The following is a 23,645-nucleotide window of genomic DNA, read 5'->3' as shown; positions in this document are numbered from 1 at the left end:
CGTATATCAAAATAGTTATCGTGAAACAAAGGCTTGCTACATAACATATTATGTATATAGATTCCCTATGTTCTTATAGACCACATCACCACACAGTAACTTACATACGTGATACGACTCTTCCAACTATGCTTAATAGTCGATTAAGGTCTACAAGTTAACACTTAAATAATAAAATAGGTTGAATTGCATTTTATTTTATTTAATATGACATTACCTGCCAGGTAAAACATCAACAAGGCATAGCCTATATAGATTTTTATGAAAATTACGATGCTTTATTGTTCTATAGCTGGCATAATTTTGACAACTTTGACGTAATGATTTTTTAGTGCTTTTATTATTAAAAATACATACCCTTTTTATATTTATTAATCGACATTTTATTTGAAAATTGATTCGAAGACATCAAGTACTGTGATATGAAAATTACAAGTTAATATGGGCGACGGTTTAAAATTATGTAAAGGTTTGTATCTAATTTGAGCCGTCACGTAGTAACATTTTCATTTTTAATTGAATGGATATATAAAAATATATCGAGTTATATGAAGCACACTAAATACTATGATACAAATAAATCGCTACAATTAAGAATTTATGTAGGTACAAGGAAAGTTAAGAAATAGATTATTGCATTGAATCATGGCTGTTATTCCAACGTTACATTACGTTACGTAACCAAATGTTACGACGTAAGGTCACATGGGAGCAAGCTTTCTTATAATTACTAGAAAGCAAGCTAGTTTAGTTATTTTCATACAAAAAGTTCAAATATATACGTCAAGCTGGCTGAATGTATGTGGCATGAAATGTTCATGCACTAGCTACTTATCTATGGCACTAGCAAGTATCTCCGGCTCTTCGAAATAAAATTAGTCGATACTTCAGGATGTTGAGTAGACAAATAGGTCTTTAGATTAATTTTAGAATTACAGGCACGCAGATAATTTCAAAATACCTATTCGCATTTTATAATAAAGCAAGTGGTTATTTTTCGATTTCAAACATATTTGCATCGTACAAATACGATGCAAGTACGATGAAAGTAGGTACCTAACTTAAGTAAGTTAACTATGTTAGGTAAGTTAAGGAGGTACCTACTTCTTACTTGGGTACATTGAGTACCAACGTGAAAAATAAGGTAAAAGTCTGTTATTAGACGTGTTAGACATCGAGCTATAATTACTGACCGATTAGTTAAATATAAGTGATATTTAGCAGATAAGCGTCACAGAAGTTCCAGCAGTCTTGCGGGAGGTGTCGTAGAAGGAACGCGTTCCGAAAGGAAGATAGACGTGAGAGGTAAAAAACATTGTAAGCTTATGAAAAGTTGCGTAATAATATTGTCACCCTATTTATTCGCAAATTGCCTATTTATTGCAAAAGTGGTAAAGCTATTCTCATAAAGTTCCAACAGTTGTTGATACATTTTTATAGTAGGTATATTATTTTCGTGAAGTCAAAGTGATTAAGGTTTACTTCTCGAGTCTACGCGTATTGAGGCAGTATCCTTATGAACCTAGATTTTATTAATTATCTATACCTCCACAAGTAGTTCTTGGTCTTTCTAGTAATATGATGTAAAATAGGTATGACAAGATTTATTTTTCTAATGTTTTTTCTGACTCTTTCAAATGATTACCTAATTACTGACAAGTTAATCATTGCTGATGTTGTAGCTTCTATACCTGAAGTTGACGACCACTTTGCTATTGCCGAGGCTCGGTGTGATGATTTACAAGAAAAAATAGATCTGGTGAAACATTTAAAGAGGAAGAAGAAATTAAAGAAGCGGAGGTACATTATTTTTTTTGTAAAGTACCATTTTCGAATAATGGAAGTAGAAAATTGGTATGTAATTTCTTTAGTGGTGTAGCATTCCGGGGGCGGAAGTTGATTTAGTGAGATTAATTGACGAAAATAAAACGGTCCTCAAGATTAGGTAATACAGATCTTTCTGTATCTTAATTTTGTTGGCAATACGAAATGAAATGAAAAAGTCAGCAATATGTTGGCAATACAAAACAAAAACATTGAAAATATCGTCAAAAACTATATACTCTTGCAAAAATTTTAGCGTAAGAGAAAGATCGTCCGATTTGCAATTTTGCCGCCGCCTGGACGAATTGCCCCTTCCACTCCTGAGACATTACGCTACTAGGATGCTAAGTCGTCAATGTAGCCTATGGACATCTACCACTGATATTCAAAAAAAGTTGTAACTAAAGTGTATCATAGGTAGTTACTCTGCTGCTTAGATTTCAATACCTGATGCTGTGAAGCAACAATAGGTGTGGCGATAGCAGTACCTACAATACTCGATACCTACTATACGCTAAAAAGTGGTATACCACTTAAAAGCTACCTACAATTTCGAAAATGATTAATTTTGTTTGATCCAGAAAAAAATGTTTTTTCTTATAGCACTACCCGAATGGTTGAAGCTCCTACAAATGCCGAACATGTACCGTTCATTTCAGTGCGCACTCAACCTAAAAAGAGTAAGTTCATATTTACATTTGTCTGTTCATATATTCGTGTGTAAGTACTTTATATATAAAGTTATACTAGCTTAATATAAAATAATGCTATTTAGCATTAAGTCCGCCTTTTGTACCACACTGTTTTTAACATGGTCAATAAAGAGTAAATAAATAAATAAGTATACCTACTTTTGAAGAAGCTAATTTAGGATTAGTAGTATTGACACTTTTCCCTTTGAATTTTTACCGTTCGCTCGAAAACATTCCTTGAGATCTCATGGTACAGAAGAACACAGCAACAGTAGTAGTAAGAACACGGCAATAGTCCTGCTGGTTACAGAGGTGTCGCCGCAAGCGGCCAGGCTGCGGCGGTTGGAGGTGCCGCCGAACCCCACGCGGGGGTACCTGGACGCCGCGACCGTCGAGCAGCACGACATGCTCGGCCACGTGCGCGGCTACCACCAGATGTACCGTCAGTTACAGGACCACAAAGTTAGACTGGAATTTATATTGACGTTGCATATAAAAGCCAGTTTTTGGTATAGGATTTGCAAGTTATTTTAACATTATTAGAGGAATTTGAAGGTGAAGCTCGGTGGTAGACACTCTGTATTTCTATCTACTCACATTAGAACCAACGTCAAAGTTATAAGATACGTACATTAGAATGTTAATGTTGACATAAGGATTATAGGTAGGATGTTACTAGAAATAAGATAACTTGCTGATTTCTATTTGTAAATCGGAGAATGGATTCTTATTCTATCCTATCCTATCTACCTACTACTTACTTTACGTGATATATAAATAATTAAATGTTTCAAAATAAACGTTTGATTATTTATATATCACGTAAAGTACATAGTTCTGTTATAATATCTACTTAGGGGCATAACTACCGCCATATCAGCCGTATCAATACGGGACCCCGGGCTATAGGAGTATGTAAGCAAAAATTCCTTAAATGATATCCACAATTTTACATAAACTATTCGACAATATTTCGCAGGATAAATAATTATGAAAGTCAAAAAGAGAAAATTTGGGGTCCACATCTAATTTTGATACATTTAATTATATATCGTTAGTGTTCTGTAATGAAAGATAAATTCCAAAATACATATGGAATAATTAACTCATCCAGAATAAACAGAAAAACGCAGAGCAGAGATCGCCGTCACGGATGCAGCAGTCGCGTCGTACTCGTGCTGACGGCGATGGTAAGTTCGACGATGAATTTTGAAGCATATACAGCAGTATAGAATCTATACTTTAGATATAGTTCGCGCCAAACTGCTAGTCCGCTCTGAAGTTGATGCGAGCGGGTGTAAAACAATTTGCTATGGCGACGCGATTCATTTCTATATTCAGAGCGGTCTAGCAATTTTACGCGGACTATACCTACCTACTTAAGTATTTTACATAATTTTATATCGAATGGTTATTAGAAGACCGAGCTTAATACTCAGGTATACTTATCAGCGAATTTGTCAGAAACCTCAGGTAGGAATCTAATCTTATCCTTGGTTGATTACCGTGGTTGATGTCCGGGCGGCAGTAGCTTACTATCAGGGGGACTATATGCTCGTCTGCTACCCTTATATGATAAAAAGTGGCGACCGTTAATTTTATACATATATAAGTAAAAAAATAAATATATAGAGTACTATATACCTATCTATATTGAGATACTAATTTCAGTTGCAATTGGAGTAAGTGTTTCTATTATGTGCAGACACGTAACATTCACCCAAAGAGAACACCAAATACCTAAGTGTCGAATATAAAATATTATTCCACGACGTGATAAATTAAAGATTTCTTTATTTTTATAAAGGGTTTTGTGGACAAGGTGTTCAAATATGTTCAAACATTTCATCTCAAGAAGTTGCATGCGGAGAAGATATTCTTGAGGACACGGACAGCGAACTTTATGATCAGCGAAGAAACGAATTGTATGTGCTTATTTTTCTACAATCTTAATCCTATTCAATGTTCAGAAAATAGTTCTACTTGTGTATAAAAAAACTAAGATTGAAAACAACTAGAAACTATCATAAGTAGATCTTCATAATAACAACATGTTATGGGAGGCATGTGTATGTGTAATCCTCAGCTTAGACCAAAATTGCCCAGAAATGCCAAGATGTGCTTCTTCATATCCTTTAGAGAGTGTTTTTGGCTCTAACTGCTTATATCAAACCATATTTAGTAAGTAAATTTAGATATATCCAATGCATTTTCTGTTGTTTAGTTCGATACCCAACGTGAAAAATCGGACCGGATTGAAACAACCGAAGAAATCGACACAGGCCAGAGGGCGCAATGATGCTGCTAGAGATGTTTCACACAAATTAGGTTCGACTATTATTATGTTACTAGATGGCGCATCTAAAGTTCTACACTTTCCGATAGGTGGCGCGATCTTAACAATTAAATTTTGAAGAAAATGTAAAATTGAAATTAATAACTTTAATATTGCTTCGTTATGAGTATACTCAGAGTGGAGACTCACGGAGGGTCTTCAGCTCCCGCGCGCATATGCAAAGTAGCTGTCTTTTGTTTTGAAAATTATAACTATCTTATACTTCTTTAGCGTGCGCGATTTTCGTAACAAAAAAAACAAGTATTTTGCATCCGCGCGCGAAATCGGAATTAAGTTCATATAGTTATAATACCTACATACGTGTCTTTGTGTGCATTTACATGACTTTAAAAAAGCGTCAAAGTTTGTATGAACTTCAGGTAGATAGGTAAATGACAGTAGCGTAGCGTGGGTTCACTAAGATCGTCATCGATTAAAATAAATAAACTCTAAAATTTGTATCTTGCAATATCTCGCAACTCCTATTTTAATATTTGGCCCTTACTAAGGGTTTCGCTCTGAACTTGAATATCAATATTAACGAAACAACTAATTTTGCCGCCCTCTAAAACTGCTGATTGCTCTCGCAAATGGGCAACAAAAAAGCTTAGTCAACTTGGAATTTAAAATTTAATAGATGAAAAACTTATGCTACAGCATGTCCACAAAAGTGGTCCGACGCAAAACAGGATGAACAGCGCCAGAAACATCGATCAGAAGCTTATTCGGCGCAGAAGATTCGACGGTCCGCTGCCGGCAACAAAATTAACATAGGTAAGATTTATAAAAAATAATTAAGAAAAGTGAATTCTTCGTAGGTACATGTTGGTTGCTTCCTACATATTTGATATTAGATGAATATCATATCATCACGCCATTGATTTCAAAAGAGATCTTTATTTTAATTATCAAATTAATTACAGATTTGAATAGAGTTGAGGAAAGGCCAGTTGTGGAGTTATTTAACAAAAGCCGGGATAGCGCGACACCCACGTCGTGGCTTACACAAAATGTGCAACCGCCTGCGTCGCCTGGCAAGAAAAATAAGAAAGGTATAATCCCCGGCAAACTGCTACTCCGCTCTGAAGTTGTTGCGAGCAGGTGTAGTCATATAATTTGCTATGGGGACGCGATGCATTTCTATATTCAGAGCGGACTAGCATTTTTAACCGGACTATATATGGATACATATAAACATACACGCACGCATGTAAACACGCACGCATGCGCACATTCACTCAGGCACCCACACTGACTTAAGGATATTATTAATAGTTGATATAAAAATAAGAATGTGAATGTGTAGGTTATGAACAACAGCGATACGACGATGAAGAGACCGGCCATCTGGAGAAAGTAGCATCGAACACGAGGAAAGAAAAGGTACATACTAACTGTCCGTCTTCGCTCATTTTATGTAAAAAAAATCATAATTTTTTTTATTATACGCATTTACTTCGAAAGCATACCTACAAGAATACAACTTTGAAGATATTTTTGATTCACCATCAACAAGTAAATGTTATTTGTGTACTTAATTATGATAAGTCATTTTATTAGTCTCTCATTTAAAATTTTAGCATTTGAGACAGATATCTAAATCATAAAGTATAAATGTCCCAAATCCTAAGATCCTTTACAAGTGGAAGGACTTTGTACGGTACGGCTGCTACGATAACAATGCCACTACTGTCAGCCTTGCCACTTTGTCAGCTTTGCCTTGCTTGTTCTAAGTCATTTTAAAGGACCTGTAAGGCAGATATAGTCCGCGCCAAACTGCTAATCCGCTCTCAAGTTGTTGCAAGGTGTAGTCATATAATTGACTATGGCGACGGGATTCATTTCTATATTCAGAGCCAACTAGCAATTTTACGCAGACTATACTTATACGATCCAGTCACATTGTCTGTAACGCGGATGAATCGCTGCAAAATATCAGTGTGAGTAAACGAACTTTGTTTTCAGGAATGACAACAACAAGGTCGTCAAAAATATAAGTATATTATGCAGTGTAGATTTATCTAATGTAGGTATATTTTTACAGTGTTTCTAAGTCTGCATAAGAAACAGTTTTGTCCAAAATCGGTGAGAATCATGGTTGTAGCTTTCGTTCGCTAGACATAACCTTTGTTCCTGTAGTTCCGGGACTAGAATAGGGCTACGGTATGCTAGAGGACTCCAGTTGTGTTCCGTCGGAGATCCCGGAGTTCTCCAACAAGCGTTAAGGACGGCCACCGGTGCGGTAAAAATCTTACATAACCCGGCGTCGCTCCCACATCGTCGGGTATCTTTTGAAGGTTTCCCCTTCGTAAGGCTTAATCACCTTGCTTGGTCGATAAATTCCTTGTACGCTTGCATGTCTTTTCCTTCCCCACAAAATGTAGGAAGTGCACCGTCACCCGCGACGCGTGAAGTACCGCAGCCGACGCTACGAGCTGCCGACCGTCGCGTCGCAGATGAAGCAGGCCGGCATGCGCTGCTACTACGGCACGACGAACCACACGAACATACCGTTCGTGGTCAGCAAGAGTACGGCGCCCTCGCATAATATAGGCGTTAATATACAACAGGTATGAATGACGTATATTTTGATGGTGGTAGAGCCCTCTGTGGTTCGGCTCCGGCGGCACCACAGCCACACCTTTCTGCTTAATAATAGCAGTGTTAGACGCTGCTGTGTTCTGGTTTGAAGGGTGTGGTAAGGGAGACATACTTTTTCAAGGCATTCCAGCTTAGTCCTCAGGGGTAGCGGCGCATCTGTGGCCGACCTCTGGTATGGGTCTAATCTTATCTAGGGTTTATTACACATGTCCATAGGCGGCAGTAGCCACTTACCATCAGGTGGACTGCATGCTAGTCTGTTAATCTTATATTATAAAAAAATGAGGCGCGGCTTTTACAACCCATGTGAATATTTGGTGAGATTAAATTTGTGCAAGACTTAGTTGCCCATATTTTATTGGAAGGTATACCTATACAGTAATACAGTACTATTGTGTTAGTACCTGGAAAAAAAATATTGCTGCTATTATTGCCCATGACAATGTTATTTGAAGTTTTCTTTATTATTTTTTTAGCAAGATCATAAAGTTATACTACATGCCACAAGCAATCGTGTTGAAAAGTATTTCATATGAAATTAAGGTTCCTAACTGAAAAGTACACATGTTACTTCCTGTTATACTATATATTCATTATCACCTTTTTTCTATTATCTTGGCAACATAATACCCGAGATGTTATAATTATAATAATGTTAACTAATAAATAATTTCAATTCTTATTTACCTACAGGTTCTAAATGGTCTTAAAATACAACAGCCACTGTCTGGAATTCCACTAACTATTGCACATCATATGGGTAAGTACAGTAAGTAAGTAGCAAGTACACAGTAATCCCTATCTCTTATTTTTTCCAATATTATGATTGTGTACGAATAAAATCAAATTACTTAACTGTACGTCATGATTCTTGATACTTTTTGCGATAGCCACCCTTTAAAGGTGGTAGAACCCTTTGCGGTTCGACTCCGGCGGCACCACCGCCACACCTATTTCTACCTAATAACAGCAGTGTTAGGCGTTGCTGTGTTCCGGTTTGAAGGGTGTGGTAAGGGAGACAGACTTTTCGGAGGCGTTCCAGCTTAGTCCTCAGGGGTAGCGGCGCATCTGTGGCCGACCTCAGGTAGGAATATCTAATCCTATCTGGGGTTGATTACAAATGTCCATGGGCGGCAGTAGCCACTTACCATCAGGTGGACTGCATGCTCCTACTCCTATATTATAAAACTGCTACTCCTATATTATAAAAAAAAAAGATAGGAGTGCGTTGTGAGACTGCATTTTAACACTGTTTTTGATGAGATTAATGTTATATATTTATTCTATTTCAATTGAAGTTTAATAATAATGTTTTAATTTTAGGGTTGGGTCATATACCGACTTATGGCACACGGAGCATTACGACGGTATATTATTTCTTTATTTTTAGCTAGAATTTATATTACATTTGTAGTTTAATAACAGCTTAAACGTGAACGTATTTAATGGACTATTTGTTAAAATCAAATACAATCTAGTATCACTGATTTTTTAAATTTATTAATTAATAAAAAAAATATTTTTAATCGTCCATATTAGTCCATAACAGCAGTGTTAAGCGCTGCTATGAGCTAGTGGGAGAGAGGTGGTAAGGGAGATATACTTTTGCAAGGTATTCCAGCTTAGTCCTCAGGGGTAGCGCATCTGTAGCCGACTTCAGGTAGAAACATAATCCTATCTGGGGTTGATTACAGATGTCCATAGGGGGCCATAGTAGCCATTTACCATCAGGTGGACTGCTGCTCCTGCTTGTCTGCTACTCCTATATCACTCGTGTATAAAATACGCGCGACAGAAAAAGTGCTAAGTACAAATAACTCCCCACCGTTTTATTAAATGGTTTACCAGTTCCACCAAAATGTTTGTCTAATCGCAGCCATCGTTGGACAATCGCGAGATAAACGCTATCAGGCTGGGCCCGCGGCTGGTGCGGTTGCCCTCGTACAAGTGCATGTCGTACAACCGCATGCTGTCGCTGTACCGGCAAGGAGAGGGCATGGTGCCGCGGTTCCTGCGCGCTATCAGCCGTCCGCACTACTTCTACACCTCCATGTACAAGTGAGCAGCTAACATACGTCATAATATGTAGGACACACTTCGTATGTGGACTTGGAAGGTGGTAGAACCCTTTGTGGTTCGACTCCGGCGGCACCACCGCCACACCTATTTCTACCTAATAACAGCAGTGATAGGCGCTGCTGTGTTCCGTTTTGTAGGGTGTGGTAAGGGAGACAGACTTTTCCGAGGCGTTCCAGCTTAGTCCTCAGGGGTAGCGGCGCATCTGTGGCCGACCACAGGTAGGAATATCTAATCCTATATGGGGTTGATTACAGATGTCCACGGGCGGCAGTAGCCACTTACCATCAGGTGGACTGCATGCTCGTCTGCTACTCTTATATTATAAAAAAAAAAATGTTGTTAGGCATTTTAGCATTTTTTTGATCTAAAATAATGTCCCAAATTACATTTCTTTTAGTATTACACGATAATATTAATTCCCTTATTACATAATATTTTACATAAAAGGTTGCTGTCGAAATAATAATTCATAATAACTAAATGTTTTGATAGTATATTTCCTACCTCTTCACGTTTGACTGCCGTCGTAATCATCAATTGTTTAAGTTCTCCACGGCCCATTTATCGCATAAATAGGTACTCTTGCCAGCGTTAGGTACATACATACATCTTTGAAAAAGAATATTACAGAAAGCTTGCTATCTTTTTTCCTTCCTTCCGACTGTTTAATCTTATCTGATTACTATAAATATTTATCTATATTTTCCCTATTCGTTTGGCGATGACTCCCTCACCGCGCAATTCCAATGTTACAAACACAAATTCAGAGCTTTAATGCGGAGTAATGTGCCAAGGATCCAAATTGTATAATGTTGGTTGGGTTGTCAAGCAGTTTGGTGAGTAACCGGGAGGACATGGACGGCGCTACGTCGAAGGGCCGCGCGGGGAGCCACGAGGCGAAGGCGAGTCTCGCGGAGTACGCGAGCCTGTACCGCGAGTACGAACAGATCGAACGCAACCTCAGCGAGAACTACGAGCCGGAGCTGGAGCGGCGCAAGGAGGCGCTGGCCAGACAGCTCGCCGCCAGGGAGGAACATATACGGAAGGTACAGTCCGCAAAACTGCTAGTCCACTCTGAATACGGAAACGAATCGCGTCGCTATAGCAAATTGTATGACTGCACCTGTTCGCAACAACTTCAGAGCGGACTAAAAGTTTAGCGAGGATTATACCCATTTGTAGTATAATTACATTAGTAATTACCGTAAGTGTTGGCTACACCAACTTTAACGTTAACTAAGACCAGTAAAGCTATGGTCAAGCAATTCATGGGTTGCGATTTTATTTACGATGAACAGCAGGACGTCATAAACTTACACTTAATGTTAACCCGTCGATTTCGGCCTGTTAGTTAACGTTCAAGTTACATGGTGCCAATCTACCCTAAGAATGAGAACTGACGGAATTTTTTTTATGTCGCCTACGCACACGAATGCGGCATAGCTTTTTTATTTCAAAATTCATTAGACCGCACTTTTGTGTGGTTATATAGTTACACGGAAGTATTGCATCTGTAGCGCAGAAGAAAAACATTCCGGGAGTTCTCACTGCAAAGAAGAATGTCACTGGAACACAGACATAACCCCTTACACACGTACAACGAGCGACAACGACCGACTTTATCATGTTATTTTTGCAATTGTAGCTCTACGACTCGCTACCATCGCAAAAATAATAATCGAATTTGAATATAGGGTATTATTTGTCTCGTAGGGCTAACGTAATAATAGTTACATGGTCTGTAGTTTCGTGGGCGCTTCGCCACCACGCCGTGATATATATGACTGCAAGCTGGTAATCTACATTTTTCCATGTTACTCGATGTTTTGTGAGGATTGAACATTACTCACGATAGGTATAAGAAAAACAAGCGCGTAGTGCACGTTTTTCCTTAACATATATATTTTTTTATTTTTAACCTAACGATAACGCAGACGGGCTACCTGGTGGAAAGGAGTCACTGTCGCCTATGGACATTTGCAACACCAGAGGAGTCGCCAATGCATCGCCGGCTTTGAAGGAGAGCTCTTTTTACACTCCTTTTACAAATATATTATAGAAGTAGCAAACGAGCTTGCAATCCACCTCATATATGTAGTCACTGCCCCCCCACGGACATTTTAAATCAATCAGATGTATAGTATATCCGATACAGTAGTGAAATGCTACGTGTTCGGGTTATGAAATAAACGTGTCGCCCCTAAAGATTTACAATATCTTACAACAACAACGTACTAATCTCTCTTTTTAACAGGGAAGACCTTTTATTTTAGTTTTTTTTTTATAATATAGGAGTAGCAGACGAGCATGCAGTCCACCTGATGGTAAGTGGCTACAGCCGCCCATGGACATCTGTAATCAATCCCAGATAGGATTAGATATTCCTACCTGAGGTCGGCCACAGACGCGCCGCCACCCCTGAGGTCTAAGCTGGAACGCCTCGTAAAAGTCTGTCCCACACCCTTCAAACCGGAACACAGCAGCGCCTAACACTGCTGTTATTAGGTAGAAATAGGTGTGGCGGTGGTGCCGCCGGAGTCGAACCACAAAGGGTTCTACCACCTTTTAACTTACTTTACTGTTTTTACTGTAAAGGTAGGTACAGACTGATGTAACCTAACAAGCAATGTAACATGAAAGGGGCATTTTATAAGTGTGGACGTAGCGTGTACAATTTGAGCATGTACCCATTCATATGTGTTTCCGGCATGCGCGTGGCGAACATGCTCAGTCTGCCAATAACACCGAAGACAGTAGGTGCCGTTTCGCAGTAGGTACCTACAGACACACACTCGCGTTCCGCGCAAACTGCGCGCCCCTTTGAGTTTGTCAAAAAATCGACAAATGGCGGATCGTAGCGCGCACGAGTTGAAATGCTCAGTACCCTTACCAGGAGTTTTTACGTTTCGACAAATATGACTGTTTTGGTGTTTCCGTACAAATTCCAATCAGCGCCCCTAGCGGATTGTGTCAGAACTAGGAAATCGTATCGGCCAATACGTCAAAAAATATCAAAACAGTCATATTTGTCGAAACGTAAAAACTCCTGGTAAGGGCACTGTTCGCACGCGTAGTGTGCACGGTTCGTGCGAGAAAGGCCTCTACACTATGAGAATTCTGTTACATTGCATGTTACATTACAACAGTTTGTACCGACCTTAATGTGTAAATAATATATCGTAGGTCGTTGAAGAGTACCACACGCCGGCGGAAGGCGAGCAGTCCGGTCTACGAGCGTCCGCCTCCACGGCCGAAGACGCGTATCGACAATCAACCTTCAAACTAAACTCTGACGAACCACATCCTTGACGTAAACAACATTTGCTAAATATAAACTAAATTTAGAGTCTGTGACCATCATATGTTTTTGTACTTGTTACTACACTCCGTCCTATATTTGTTTCTATTTGACGGATTGGTTTTGTGTCTCTCAAATTATACGTGCATGTTATTGAATCGATTTATCGATGCTTGTATAATGAACAACGATAATTTTTGGATCGAATTGTGAAAATATTTAATTCGTCGAGGCCGACAATGAATATTATGTATGAAGGTTTTTATGAAAGTTTATTTACTGATTAAATTTCTCGTGGGTAATTTAATTTAAACGAGATTCTGGTATAGGTACCTACACCTGAAATATTTATCTACTGTCTGTTAACGTGATATAGATATTACCTAAGGTTTAGATGAATCTGAATTGGTCAGTATTCCACTAAGTTTTGATAAAGTTTAAACGTCAAATAGAAATTTTCAAAGTGGACGGAGTATTACTTTTAGAGTCAAATGTATTTGTTTCATGTTTTGTGATCTTTACTTGTGTACGAGCGAAGGTATGGTCGGTTGGACGTTAGCCCGGCATCGCTATCTAAATTTGGACGTAAGTTCTTTTGGCATGAGAAATTAAAGGAATTTGAAAATTAAAGTAAAATGTACAAAATCACATTTAGATGCCAAATTGTGGCCCTTTTCTAATCCTCCAGCACCATCCACCTTTGCAGGCTGACATCGCCAGCGTACACTATTGTCGTCCAATGTGCGTAGTCTTAGCTCGTTAAGGAAACGTAGTCTAGTGTTTAATTCTGGACTTGGTTTCCAGTAGGATAGTTTGTATTTGCATAGATTAAACAAGCTCGTCAATACGTCAGCGAGGTTAGTTTTGTTATTACCACGTCAATTATTATGTATTCCCAATGCATGGCACATCTGGCTCCGGGTACCGCAGCGTGTTGATTGTTACGTCGAAAATCCTCAAATCGTGTCATCTTGTCGTGAAGTTCGTGAACAATGTTCATAATCATAATATAAAGATTTTGAATAAATTATGTCCACATTTTATTTTATTAGTCCTGCTATTTTAAAACAATGAAGGAATACGGTACATACAATACAACTACAAGCCTTTCACAATCTAGACATGCAAATTCGACGAATTAACCTACTGAGCTAAGCCGTTAAGTTAATTGATATATATATTTATTTTACTGATACATAATACGTACAGAATTTTAAAACGGTACGCACAAATCCCACATAATAGTTTGATAAACGATTTAACATTAATTTAAGGATATTTAATATTTACACAAAATTTAAACATCAACAATAAATTTAAAATCTACGTGTTAGAGCCAAATTTATATTTACAGCTAATATTGAACGTGTCAGACACGGGCCGTCTCAGACAAAACCATTTTTTCTATACAATATTTTGTTTGCGCGGTCGTGAATGGATATACTCGAATTATAAGTAAATACAATTTAGACTGTTACGGCACGTGCCTGACACGCTCCATGACTGTAAATGTAAATGAACCCATAATCTTAAAACTATGTGCACAATTGCAATATTAGTAGCAGTGAAGCGCAAAAATTACAATTTTATTTTAAAATACTCTTAATATTTACAATGATAAATTATAATGATTCATACTACAATTCTTAAAATAAAGGGAAGACGAAATGAATAGTTCACACGAATCAATATTATAAAACTGGCGCTAAATATCATCTACAATTAATATACCTAATACACAATAACAAAATAATACACATATTTGTGCCAGTATTCTAGTGCGTCATAAATTGCGTACTTAGTTTAAAATTAATGAAATATATGTTTTAATTATCGTTTGAATTGTAAATAGAGTGATTTGGAAGTCCTTTTTCATCACCACTTCCACTAAAATATTAACTATTTCATCTATTATCTTATCTATCTACACATGTAATAAAAAAATAAAATTAATAATGTGTAGGTATCTTCAAAATAATGTTACTGTATGCATATAACGAAGGTATGCTGTAAAATGTTTTCAATGGAACGCTTATTATTCAAGAGTGCCCGCCAACATGTATCATTTTTTCGCGAGAATATTATACCCTGGCATAGCATAGGATACAATTTTATATTTAGCACGTTTAAACTCTGAAATGGGTCAACCAATCACACTTATAACACTTTTCATGGATTGTCATCGTCACATTTTTTTCTGTTAATTATTTTCTAGCAGTAAGGAATTTAATTTTTGTAAAAATAACCCATTATTATAACTGAAGTAGCGAGCGCTCAGCCCACTTCATTGTCAGTGGTCAAATGGACATCACGACCACAAATAGAAATTAAGTCCTTTGTGAGGTCAAAGTCAGCCACAAAAGCCACAGATGTGTGGTACCAATAAACATTACGTTGGAACGCGTCAATAATAACATTTATTTAATTAATTTTTACTAATGTGATGGAGCAAGCCATGAGTGGTTCAATTAACTAGATAGTTACCGGTTGCAATTGATCATGAAATTTGCAATATAATATAAATGGGGCACTCCCAATACATAGGTTTTCGTTTTTTTTTAATTTTAAGGGCGCGGTGTTGTAACTCTGATGAGTAACAGTAAACAGAGTAATATTATCGGTGACATGTGAAAACCTCGTGAAAGCTTTTTTCTTAATAAAATAGAGTTTTAAGCGGGTGCCTAACGTAAAAATGTCTCAAGAGACATAATCTATGAAATTGGCCATATGTAGGTACTTTTACTACTGTAAGTCAATATCTTACCGAAGTATATAATGTAAGTATAAATACGAATTATTTATAAGGTAAAGTCGAAATTGATTTTGAAAGTTTTACGGATGTTTTGTTATATAGGGTAAGTTATATGAAAACTTTTTTGCTACTGGTGGGACACAAACGCAAAATAAGAAATCCCATAGGTATTCACGCGTCATCAACGATATTGATTTGAAAGTAATGCGTCTTAGTTGCGGGGGTCTGTGGAGGAGGGCATTTCGCCGTCGATCTTGTGGCGGGCGTGTGCGTACGCGTCGGCGAGCGCGGGCCAGGCGTCCGGCACGCCGCCGGACCACTCCGACGTGGTCACCTCGGCCGGCCGCTCCACGCTCTCCGGCTTCGCGCACTCCAGCGACAACGGCTTCGGCGTCTCAATCCTGTGGAACAGTGGTGTGACTATTTCTGCCCTTTACAGAGAAGGGCAAGCTTGCTTCCCAAGGTGGTGATGATCATGAATGACCACGGAGCAGCCTGCAAAGATTACCGTGGAGCTGAGTCTACGGAGGCGCACACGAGCTAGTAGTATGTTCGATTCGCTTTGAGTCGGTTTTGCATCTCTTCCACTTTTAATTTTGGAATGACAAAATGGCTTTGAGTCCGATAGAGTACCTAATAAGAACCGTAAGACGAGCGTTGGTACGGTCTGTCTCTGTCCGTGGTCATCCACCTTCCGTGTATAAATCCCTAGATTATCAACATCGAAAACAATCATAACAGGCTCACAACCAAGGTAAAGTAGTTTTTTCTCCCGATAATCCCAACTTAAGTAACAAAACATAGAAACTAATATTATATTATTATATAAAGTAATATTTTATGTCTCTTTTAGTACAAAACTTTGAGAATTTAAATTCTGGCTTGGCTCTTGATCGATAAAGATATCTTAAGACTCATAGCAAGTTTAAGTATGGTATAGTGGTATACTTATTAATTTTTAGGGGTTTTAAAAGAAAGTTACTGAATTTTAATATAAAAATACCTCACGCGCTCGGGTGATTGCATGGCGTCGTTAGTGCTCGAAATCTCTAAATCTTCGGCGTAGCTCAGATGCAGTTTGTCGCCTTCACTGCGTTGATCTTTGTCTATAGATACAAGTAAGTAGATTACAGGCCAAATATAAGTGTATTCAACTTTAGTACCGACTGTATAGATACAAGTAAGTCGATTACAGGCAAAATATAAGTGTATTCAACTTTAGTACCGACTGTATAGATAAAAGTAAGTCGATTACAGGCAAAATATAAGTGTATTCAACTTTAGTACCGACTGATAAAATTAAATAACTGAGGAAACTATATCGTGATTAATGAACGTAAAAGAAAGATTCATTTCAATACAATTCAATAGCAGTATTGAAACTTATTATACTCCTCTTTGTAAATGCATGCTCTATGGACTTCTTTCGGATCTATTCTTAAACACAGTTAACGTTAAAATACTTTTGTAAAGAATCTACTTGAATAAAATATTTTTGACTTTGACTTTGACTAAGCGTGGCCTCAGGAGCTTACCATCAACGTTAATAGCAGCGTCTGGCCATCCAAGGGAGTCGCCTTCAACATCGACGGGCTCGTCCTCGGCGTCGTACGAGCGCGACTCCCGGGGTCGGTCCTCGCGGCGCTCATCCTCCAGGTCGTAGCCCAGCATGCTCTCTACGGTGTGGTGGCGCTTGCGCGTGCGCAGCTTCAGCCGTCGCTGACGGTTCGCACGGATGCGTTGGTATGTCTGCAATGACGGCGGTGCTTAGGATTTCTTCGACAGTGATGGTACGAATAGGTACGTGTTTGTAAATGGCACCGAGACGACAGAAAGGCGATAGAAATTATATTTAAATAAATTATAGTTTTAAAAACTAGAAAGCACGCTTTTATAGTTAATCAAACTAAAAAGTAATAATTGTTAATCCTGATGATCCTGATAAGGAAAATGGATTAAAATGATTGTCAACGGTTCTTTATAATTGTTTAAAATTTGGAATTACTCGTATACTAACCATTGAAAGTGTGTATAAAGAAAGTTGAAAGATTCCGTTACATACATACCTACATACCTAGTTACATATATACAGGTCAAGCTAATAAAAGGAGAAGAACTCCGACGCAAAAAGGGGTTATAAATAAACGGATAAACCGATTTGTATGTAAAGTTACCTCCCAACGCGCGTCCTCGTCCTGGTGATGGAGTGAGTGTGCGGGGGGTGCGGCGGCGTCCCGGGGCAGCGCGCTGAGGCTGTACAAGTGCTGCAGCTCCTGCAGGAAGTGAGCCTGCGCGACCCCGGGCCCGAGCCGCGCGCCGCACACGCCGCATGACGACTTGCGCTCGCCGTCCGCTGTGTGCAAATAAATAATTGGCCAAGTGCAGGAACACGTACTCCGGAGTACGTACCACCAAAATTTTCATATTTTTTTGTTTTTACTATTTGCTATTATAGAAGCCATTGAAGTAAACGCATTGTGAAACTATGAACTGTCTAGCTATCAATTTTAATAGGTAATGTTAAAAACGTCGAAAAATATCGATTTCGTGTATAGCGACCATTTATTTTCAACTATTTTTATTGATAGTATTTGTTGTTATAGCGGCCACCGTTATACTATATATTCTGTCATTCTATATATCTGTTACGGTTCAGGACATAGAGACCTGTGACACACGGACAGTCAGCGGAGGCTTAGTAATAGGTACTTTTTTTACCGTTTGGGTATGGAACTCTAAAAATCAAAAGGTAGAGCCAGTATGGTTCGACCGCGGACGTCTCACCGTCTCACCTATTTTTGTCGTGAAGCTATTCTGCGAAGGATGTACAACTGTACATGCCGACTGGCTTACTTATGTGGAACCATCTCTGTCTTCAGTGGCAACACCAAGAACGCATCAGTGACTACTTCAATCAGGTCGACTGCTAGCTCGCGTTTTACTCTATTTCTTAGAAAATCATTTTTAAAGCAGCATTTAATAGGGCGAGCTACAATTTCCCTGTGATAGCTTCATTGTTCAATGGAAGATCGAGCAAGAATATGTAAAACTTTTGGATGCCCCGTGATATGCGAGATCACAAGTAAAAATATACGGTAGGCACTCGCGGTACCTATACATTCACGATGCATCAACGCCACGTTGAAGTCAACACCATTCTCTCTGAGAGACATAGTACCTAGCTGATTTGAACTTTTTTACGAAATTCCATCACAATTATAAATTACAATCATATATTTTCGTACTTATCTTTTGGTGTTACGTGGCAATTGTTCTTCGAATTTTAAATATTTGTAGTATGTAAGCACTATTCGTAAACTAAACAAGAAACGTAATATAAACAGGATTTTTGAAAAACGTAAGGCCAGGCGGGACGCTTCTTTTAAACGTTTGGCGATTACCATATCCATCTATCTAGAATTACCTCAGTTGCTACGTTTCACTATCTTAGTTATCGCTTTCGCTGTTCGCATTGGCTAATTCTAAGACTGAATTCTTCAATCACCTCTTACGTCATCTTTGGGACGAGATGGAGTGGTATTCTGCACCACAAGACTTAATAGGCTATTTACACGAGACAACGTTACGTGCCGGCCACAGTTACGGGCGGTGCGGTGAGCGGCGGCATGCCACAGCTCGCTAGAGATGGTTGTACTAGGTTGCACGCGCACTTACTAGTAATAATGAATTGTAATCTTTTCTTCATACTTTATACAGGCTTAAGACTGTCAACGTTAGATTCATCGAAATAGTTGTTTGATTTATAGTATGTTTTATTAGTTTTTACTCTAATCGCATTAAAATAAGGTTCAAATTTGTACAATCTGTTATTGGACTAGGTATTTATTCTTGGACTAGGTACATATTAAAAGGTCCTACGTAGTCCGGTAAAATACCTAGTCCCTGAAACTGTTCCAGTATATACGCTTCACCTCTACAGCTCGCCGCAGCGGCGACGGCACTGGACGTATTTAGGAAATTTAAAAAATGTAGCCTTTACCTTGAAACGAGTGCGTTCTTAGCTCAAGATATTATTCAGTCAAGAAAAGGGAAGCACCCGCTTAACGGAAAAAGTCGAGAACTTGGCGAATTTCACACTTTTTATTATGAATACAGGAACTATACCGATATTTTTTTTTAATATAGGAAAGCAAGTAATATGCGAGATCACACCACTGATAAATTGTTCCGTATCCATACATTTTAACTTAACGCGCGATTGAAACAAAATTATTTGTTTCAAATAATTCCACCGATAGCGCCGCCGAGCCGCATTTGTTTCAACCGCTCGACTCATGTCGCGCCGCTCGCTGCCCTGCTCGCCGCGCCGCCGTTGGCTTGGCTAGGCGGTTAATGCGTATTCATCGTGACAACTTATAAAGGTACTCACGCGAGAAGAAATCATGCGAGTCGGAGCACGGAGCAGCGGTGGGCGGTTCGTCGTCCTTGCAGGGCCTCGGCGACGCGGAGGCGGCGGAGCCCGGCGAGCTGGTGTCGTCGCGCGCGGCGTACCCGTGCCGGTACAGCGGCGGCGTGCTCGACTCGTCGCGAACGCTCTGCGCAGTACAGTACCGCTATAGGGCCATGCAACGGCGATTCAGTAGCATAGATATTTTATATGAAATTCCAGACGCTTTCTACACATATAACCCCACACTAGAATTCTCTGTGTCGTGGATGTCATGGACGTACAAAGACGAATACACAAACACCCAGACTCAGATGTCTAAACTCATCTTTCAGTGATACGTCTGACCGGGGTTCGAACCCGAAACCCTCTGCGCGTCAGACCAGTATGGTGACTCCTCTGCCACGCGGGTCGCCTCCGGGCGGGGAATCTGAAAGCCTTTCTGATTCGACTCCACACCTTTTTCTGCCTAATAATACCAATGATAAGCGCTGCAGTGTTCTGGTTTGAAGGGTGTGCAAAGGGAAACATACTTACTCGGGGGTTCCAACTTAGTTCCCAAATGTGGCCTACCACAAGTAAGTATAAAGGATAAAAGGGAATTACTGTCCATAGAACCAGATACGATTGGAGTTAAGTTGGCCAGACTCCTGATGACTTTATGTAACCTACCATCATAAAAATCAAATAAATGTAAACGCAACCATGGAACTATTGCATTTAATTTTGGTAAAATATAAAAAACATAAAATACTTCTATGAAACAATGGGATAACACAACATTTGATACAATGCATAATTTTGCCTTTATTGCAAAAATATAGTGAAAGAACGTAGAATATTATAATTGGGAAGTACCTATTCATCTAAACTTTGTCATGTTAAGTGTCTTTGAAAAAAAAAAATTTTAACAAAAAAATAAAACCGACTTCTATGTCACTACAAAGTAAAAAATAATTGAAATAAATGTTGGTTTAGTACATATTTCTGAAGTCGGCGCTCAATATATTTCGTTTGATAACAGCGTGTCCAATATGAGCGCCGACTTCAGAAATATGTACTAAACCAACATTTATTTCAATTATTTTTTACTTTGTAGTGACATAGAAGTCGGTTTTATTTTTTTGTTAAAATTTTTTTTTTCACCCTTTTTAGGATGATATGCTAACGTTTGTATTAATATTATGTAAAATTGTATAAATGTGATCATGAATAAAGGTAAGGTATGAATAGATACGGATTGGACCCACCCGCTCGCAGGGCGCTGCCGCGCCCTTCTCGCTTAGTTTTATATTGTCTTATATGTTCCAACCTAACCTAACCAATTCTTTAAGCTTTATGAGATACTAATTATTGGCTAGGTTAGGTAGGAACAGATAAGTAAATAAATCAAACTAGGTGGTAAAACTCTGTGAGTGAACCGGTCCAATTTACCTTAATTCAATAGTTAAGAAAAGAAAAAGGAGTTGATGGTCAAATTTTTCATCATATATCTCTGTCTAGCTACTTCATTACAACAAATGTCTAATCTATATACTTTACATGGGAGGCACCTCTGCATCATCAGGATTGAAGAATTGAAGGTCATATCTTCCATCATATGTCTCTACTCAAAGACCTTATCATATATTCGTAAGCTCCAAATGCCTAATTTGTATGGTTGAGGCAGGAGGCACTTCTGCATTATCAGAGTTGAAGAGTAGAAGGTCAAATTTTCCATCATATATCTCTACCTATCAACCTTATTGAATATTCATAAGCATCAAATGCCTAACTTGTATGGCTGAGGCAGGAGGCACCTCTGCATTATCAGAGTTGAAGAGTGGAAGGTCAAATTTTCCATCATATATCTCAACTTATCGACTTTATTAAATATCCATAAGTTCCAAATGCCTAACTTGTATGGTTGAGGCAGGAGGCACTTCTGCATTACCAGGGTTGAAGAGTTGAAGGTCAAATTTTCCATCATATCATGATAACCTAGACACTCAATGTTCATTTTAAGTTTCATGAGAATTGAGTGGGCAGAAGGTAAGTTGTCATAAAATATGTAAAAAGCAGGGGTAGTGATGATGAGTTCCACCCCATAACTTAAATTCTAATCATCAGAGCGTACTAATGTTAAGGTAGGAAAGTACCGCAACGAAACACCCTTTCATATGAAAAAAAGAAAATTAAAATTGGTTAAGAAATACTCGACTTATTCAAGTTTATATGAAATCGGGTTTTTCCAATTTTCCGGGAAAACTGGCGGAAATTTTCAAATTTCCTCGAAATGGGACCCCCTGTGAAACTAGCCGCATACAATGGTGTATGAATCATGTCGATCGGTCGCGGCATCGCGAAAAAATCGCCGAACAAACATAAAAAAAAAAAAAAAATATATACGGTCGAATTGAGTAACCTCCTCCTTTTTCGAAGTCGGTTAAAAATATGATTAAATGACGATTTAATTAGAATAAAAAGATCATAACAAAATATTAAATAAACAAACTTACTCGTAAAGCTTGTCCGACGCTTTGCCCCAATGCATACTGTTCTCCCAGGTGCCTCGCAAAAGCCTTGCCGGGGTACAAGGGGTGGAAAGCGCCCCCTATCGGTCGGAACGCACCGCACCCGAAGCTCTGCAATGCGGGGTGCAGAAACTGCGGCGCCATGTGATGTAGGAAGCCTTCCATGTTGACTGTGACTCTAAAAAATGTACTCGTGATTAGCATATTTACATATATTTTCACGATATATGCTTAGCTTTATATGCGCAATTGCTGCATTGTATATTGTAGCGGGAATATATTTCATTCGCAGAGCTCTTTCACAACATCAAAGTACTTATACTCCTCTAAATCAAGAAATAATGAGACAAATATATCAAACGTAAGTCGTAGGTAAAACGAATTTTAAAGTTCTAACCATATGAAAACATATTTAATGGCATGTACGTTGTCCACGCATACTATGCTGCAGTATGCAGTTCATATTTTTATCCATATAATATTTAAATAAACTATTATGAGGCTATATCGAGTACTGTTATGCTTATGCAAGTAAAACCCAAATAGATTATTTGCCCACTGCGTTCACCATTGTGCAATAACTACGGTAAAATATCCCTTTCATTTGTAAAGGAGACGTATCGAATTATTGTTGGATGGATGACTCTATTTTGTTATTTCGTCTATGTTCATGAAAATATTATATTATATTGATAATTCATAACTGCGGATTGTCGATCTATTAATTTTATCAATTTACATATTCGTGCTAGCGTTCGTTAATGTGCTAGAATTTGAACGCTGGTCCCGATGGAAATACTCCATTATGTTAGTTACAACGAGATGGGTATTAAATACCTCATTATAATAATTGTCATAAAGTGCAATACGGAAACACTAGAGCATTGCCTGTTTCTATTTTCAAACGCCATATTATGACAAAAACTAATCATTGTAAACAATCAAAGATGGAACTTTTTTAATGAAACCGTGTCTTATAATAACTTTTTATTTGTACTCTATCAGAAACATTTTAAATTAACATATTAAATTTTCACAAACAAAGCAAAGTGCATTCAGACTTTTTATTATAGGTACCGATTTGTTCGAGCAAATCTTGAAAACTGCACGACTGATTTTGATGTGAATTTGACGCATAAGTAT

General features: G+C 38.4%; 2 protein-coding genes across 5 annotated transcripts in view; one reads left to right on the top strand and one right to left on the bottom strand.

The window, feature by feature from the left end:
* The first annotated feature begins 274 nt into the window (after nt 1–274).
* LOC140743625 (uncharacterized) lies at nt 275–13,859 on the top strand. Of its 3 annotated transcripts, none has more exons than XM_073075049.1 (17): nt 275–469; nt 1,225–1,305; nt 1,683–1,800; nt 2,428–2,504; nt 2,827–2,978; nt 3,631–3,706; nt 4,324–4,441; nt 4,741–4,844; nt 5,509–5,625; nt 5,775–5,903; nt 6,158–6,234; nt 7,236–7,421; nt 8,146–8,212; nt 8,776–8,819; nt 9,329–9,510; nt 10,361–10,577; nt 12,715–13,859. In XM_073075049.1, exons 1-17 carry the CDS (start codon nt 442–444, stop codon nt 12,838–12,840), a joined length of 1,899 nt encoding a protein of 632 aa, XP_072931150.1. In that variant the 5' UTR covers nt 275–441; the 3' UTR covers nt 12,841–13,859. The 3 variants fall into 3 exon arrangements, with proteins under 3 accessions (XP_072931150.1, XP_072931148.1, XP_072931149.1); XM_073075047.1 differs by having other exon boundaries at nt 1,222–1,305; XM_073075048.1 differs by having other exon boundaries at nt 276–469; nt 1,222–1,305; nt 10,364–10,577.
* Nucleotides 13,860–14,005: 146 nt separating this feature from the next.
* The window catches only part of tey (teyrha-meyrha), a 28,228-nt gene continuing 18,588 nt past the window's right edge, over nt 14,006–23,645 (bottom strand). For both annotated transcript variants that reach the window (XM_073075051.1, XM_073075050.1), the window contains 6 exons: nt 22,488–22,680; nt 19,972–20,137; nt 17,756–17,934; nt 17,117–17,330; nt 16,585–16,687; nt 14,006–15,982 (listed from right to left, as the gene is read on the bottom strand). In XM_073075051.1, coding sequence (XP_072931152.1) covers nt 15,793–15,982; nt 16,585–16,687; nt 17,117–17,330; nt 17,756–17,934; nt 19,972–20,137; nt 22,488–22,667 — 1,032 coding nt within the window. In that variant the 5' untranslated portion in view covers nt 22,668–22,680 and the 3' untranslated portion in view covers nt 14,006–15,792. The remainder of the gene's footprint in view (nt 15,983–16,584; nt 16,688–17,116; nt 17,331–17,755; nt 17,935–19,971; nt 20,138–22,487; nt 22,681–23,645) is intronic.

The sequence above is a fragment of the Epargyreus clarus genome, unplaced genomic scaffold, assembly GCF_041222505.1.
Source record: "Epargyreus clarus isolate Ecla_fem2 unplaced genomic scaffold, WU_Ecla_fem_2.2 ptg000007l, whole genome shotgun sequence".
Lineage (NCBI taxonomy): Eukaryota > Metazoa > Arthropoda > Insecta > Lepidoptera > Hesperiidae > Epargyreus > Epargyreus clarus.
This window is presented reverse-complemented; position numbering and strand designations above follow the sequence as displayed.

Coding starts and splice junctions, on each gene's coding strand:
- LOC140743625 (XM_073075047.1), top strand. CDS start 442: ATGGGCGACGGTTTAAAATTATGTAAAG. Junction 2,505..2,826: donor GCGCACTCAACCTAAAAAGA/GTAAGTTCATAT, acceptor TGCTGGTTACAG/AGGTGTCGCCGCAAGCGGCC. Junction 4,845..5,508: donor AGATGTTTCACACAAATTAG/GTTCGACTATTA, acceptor CTTATGCTACAG/CATGTCCACAAAAGTGGTCC.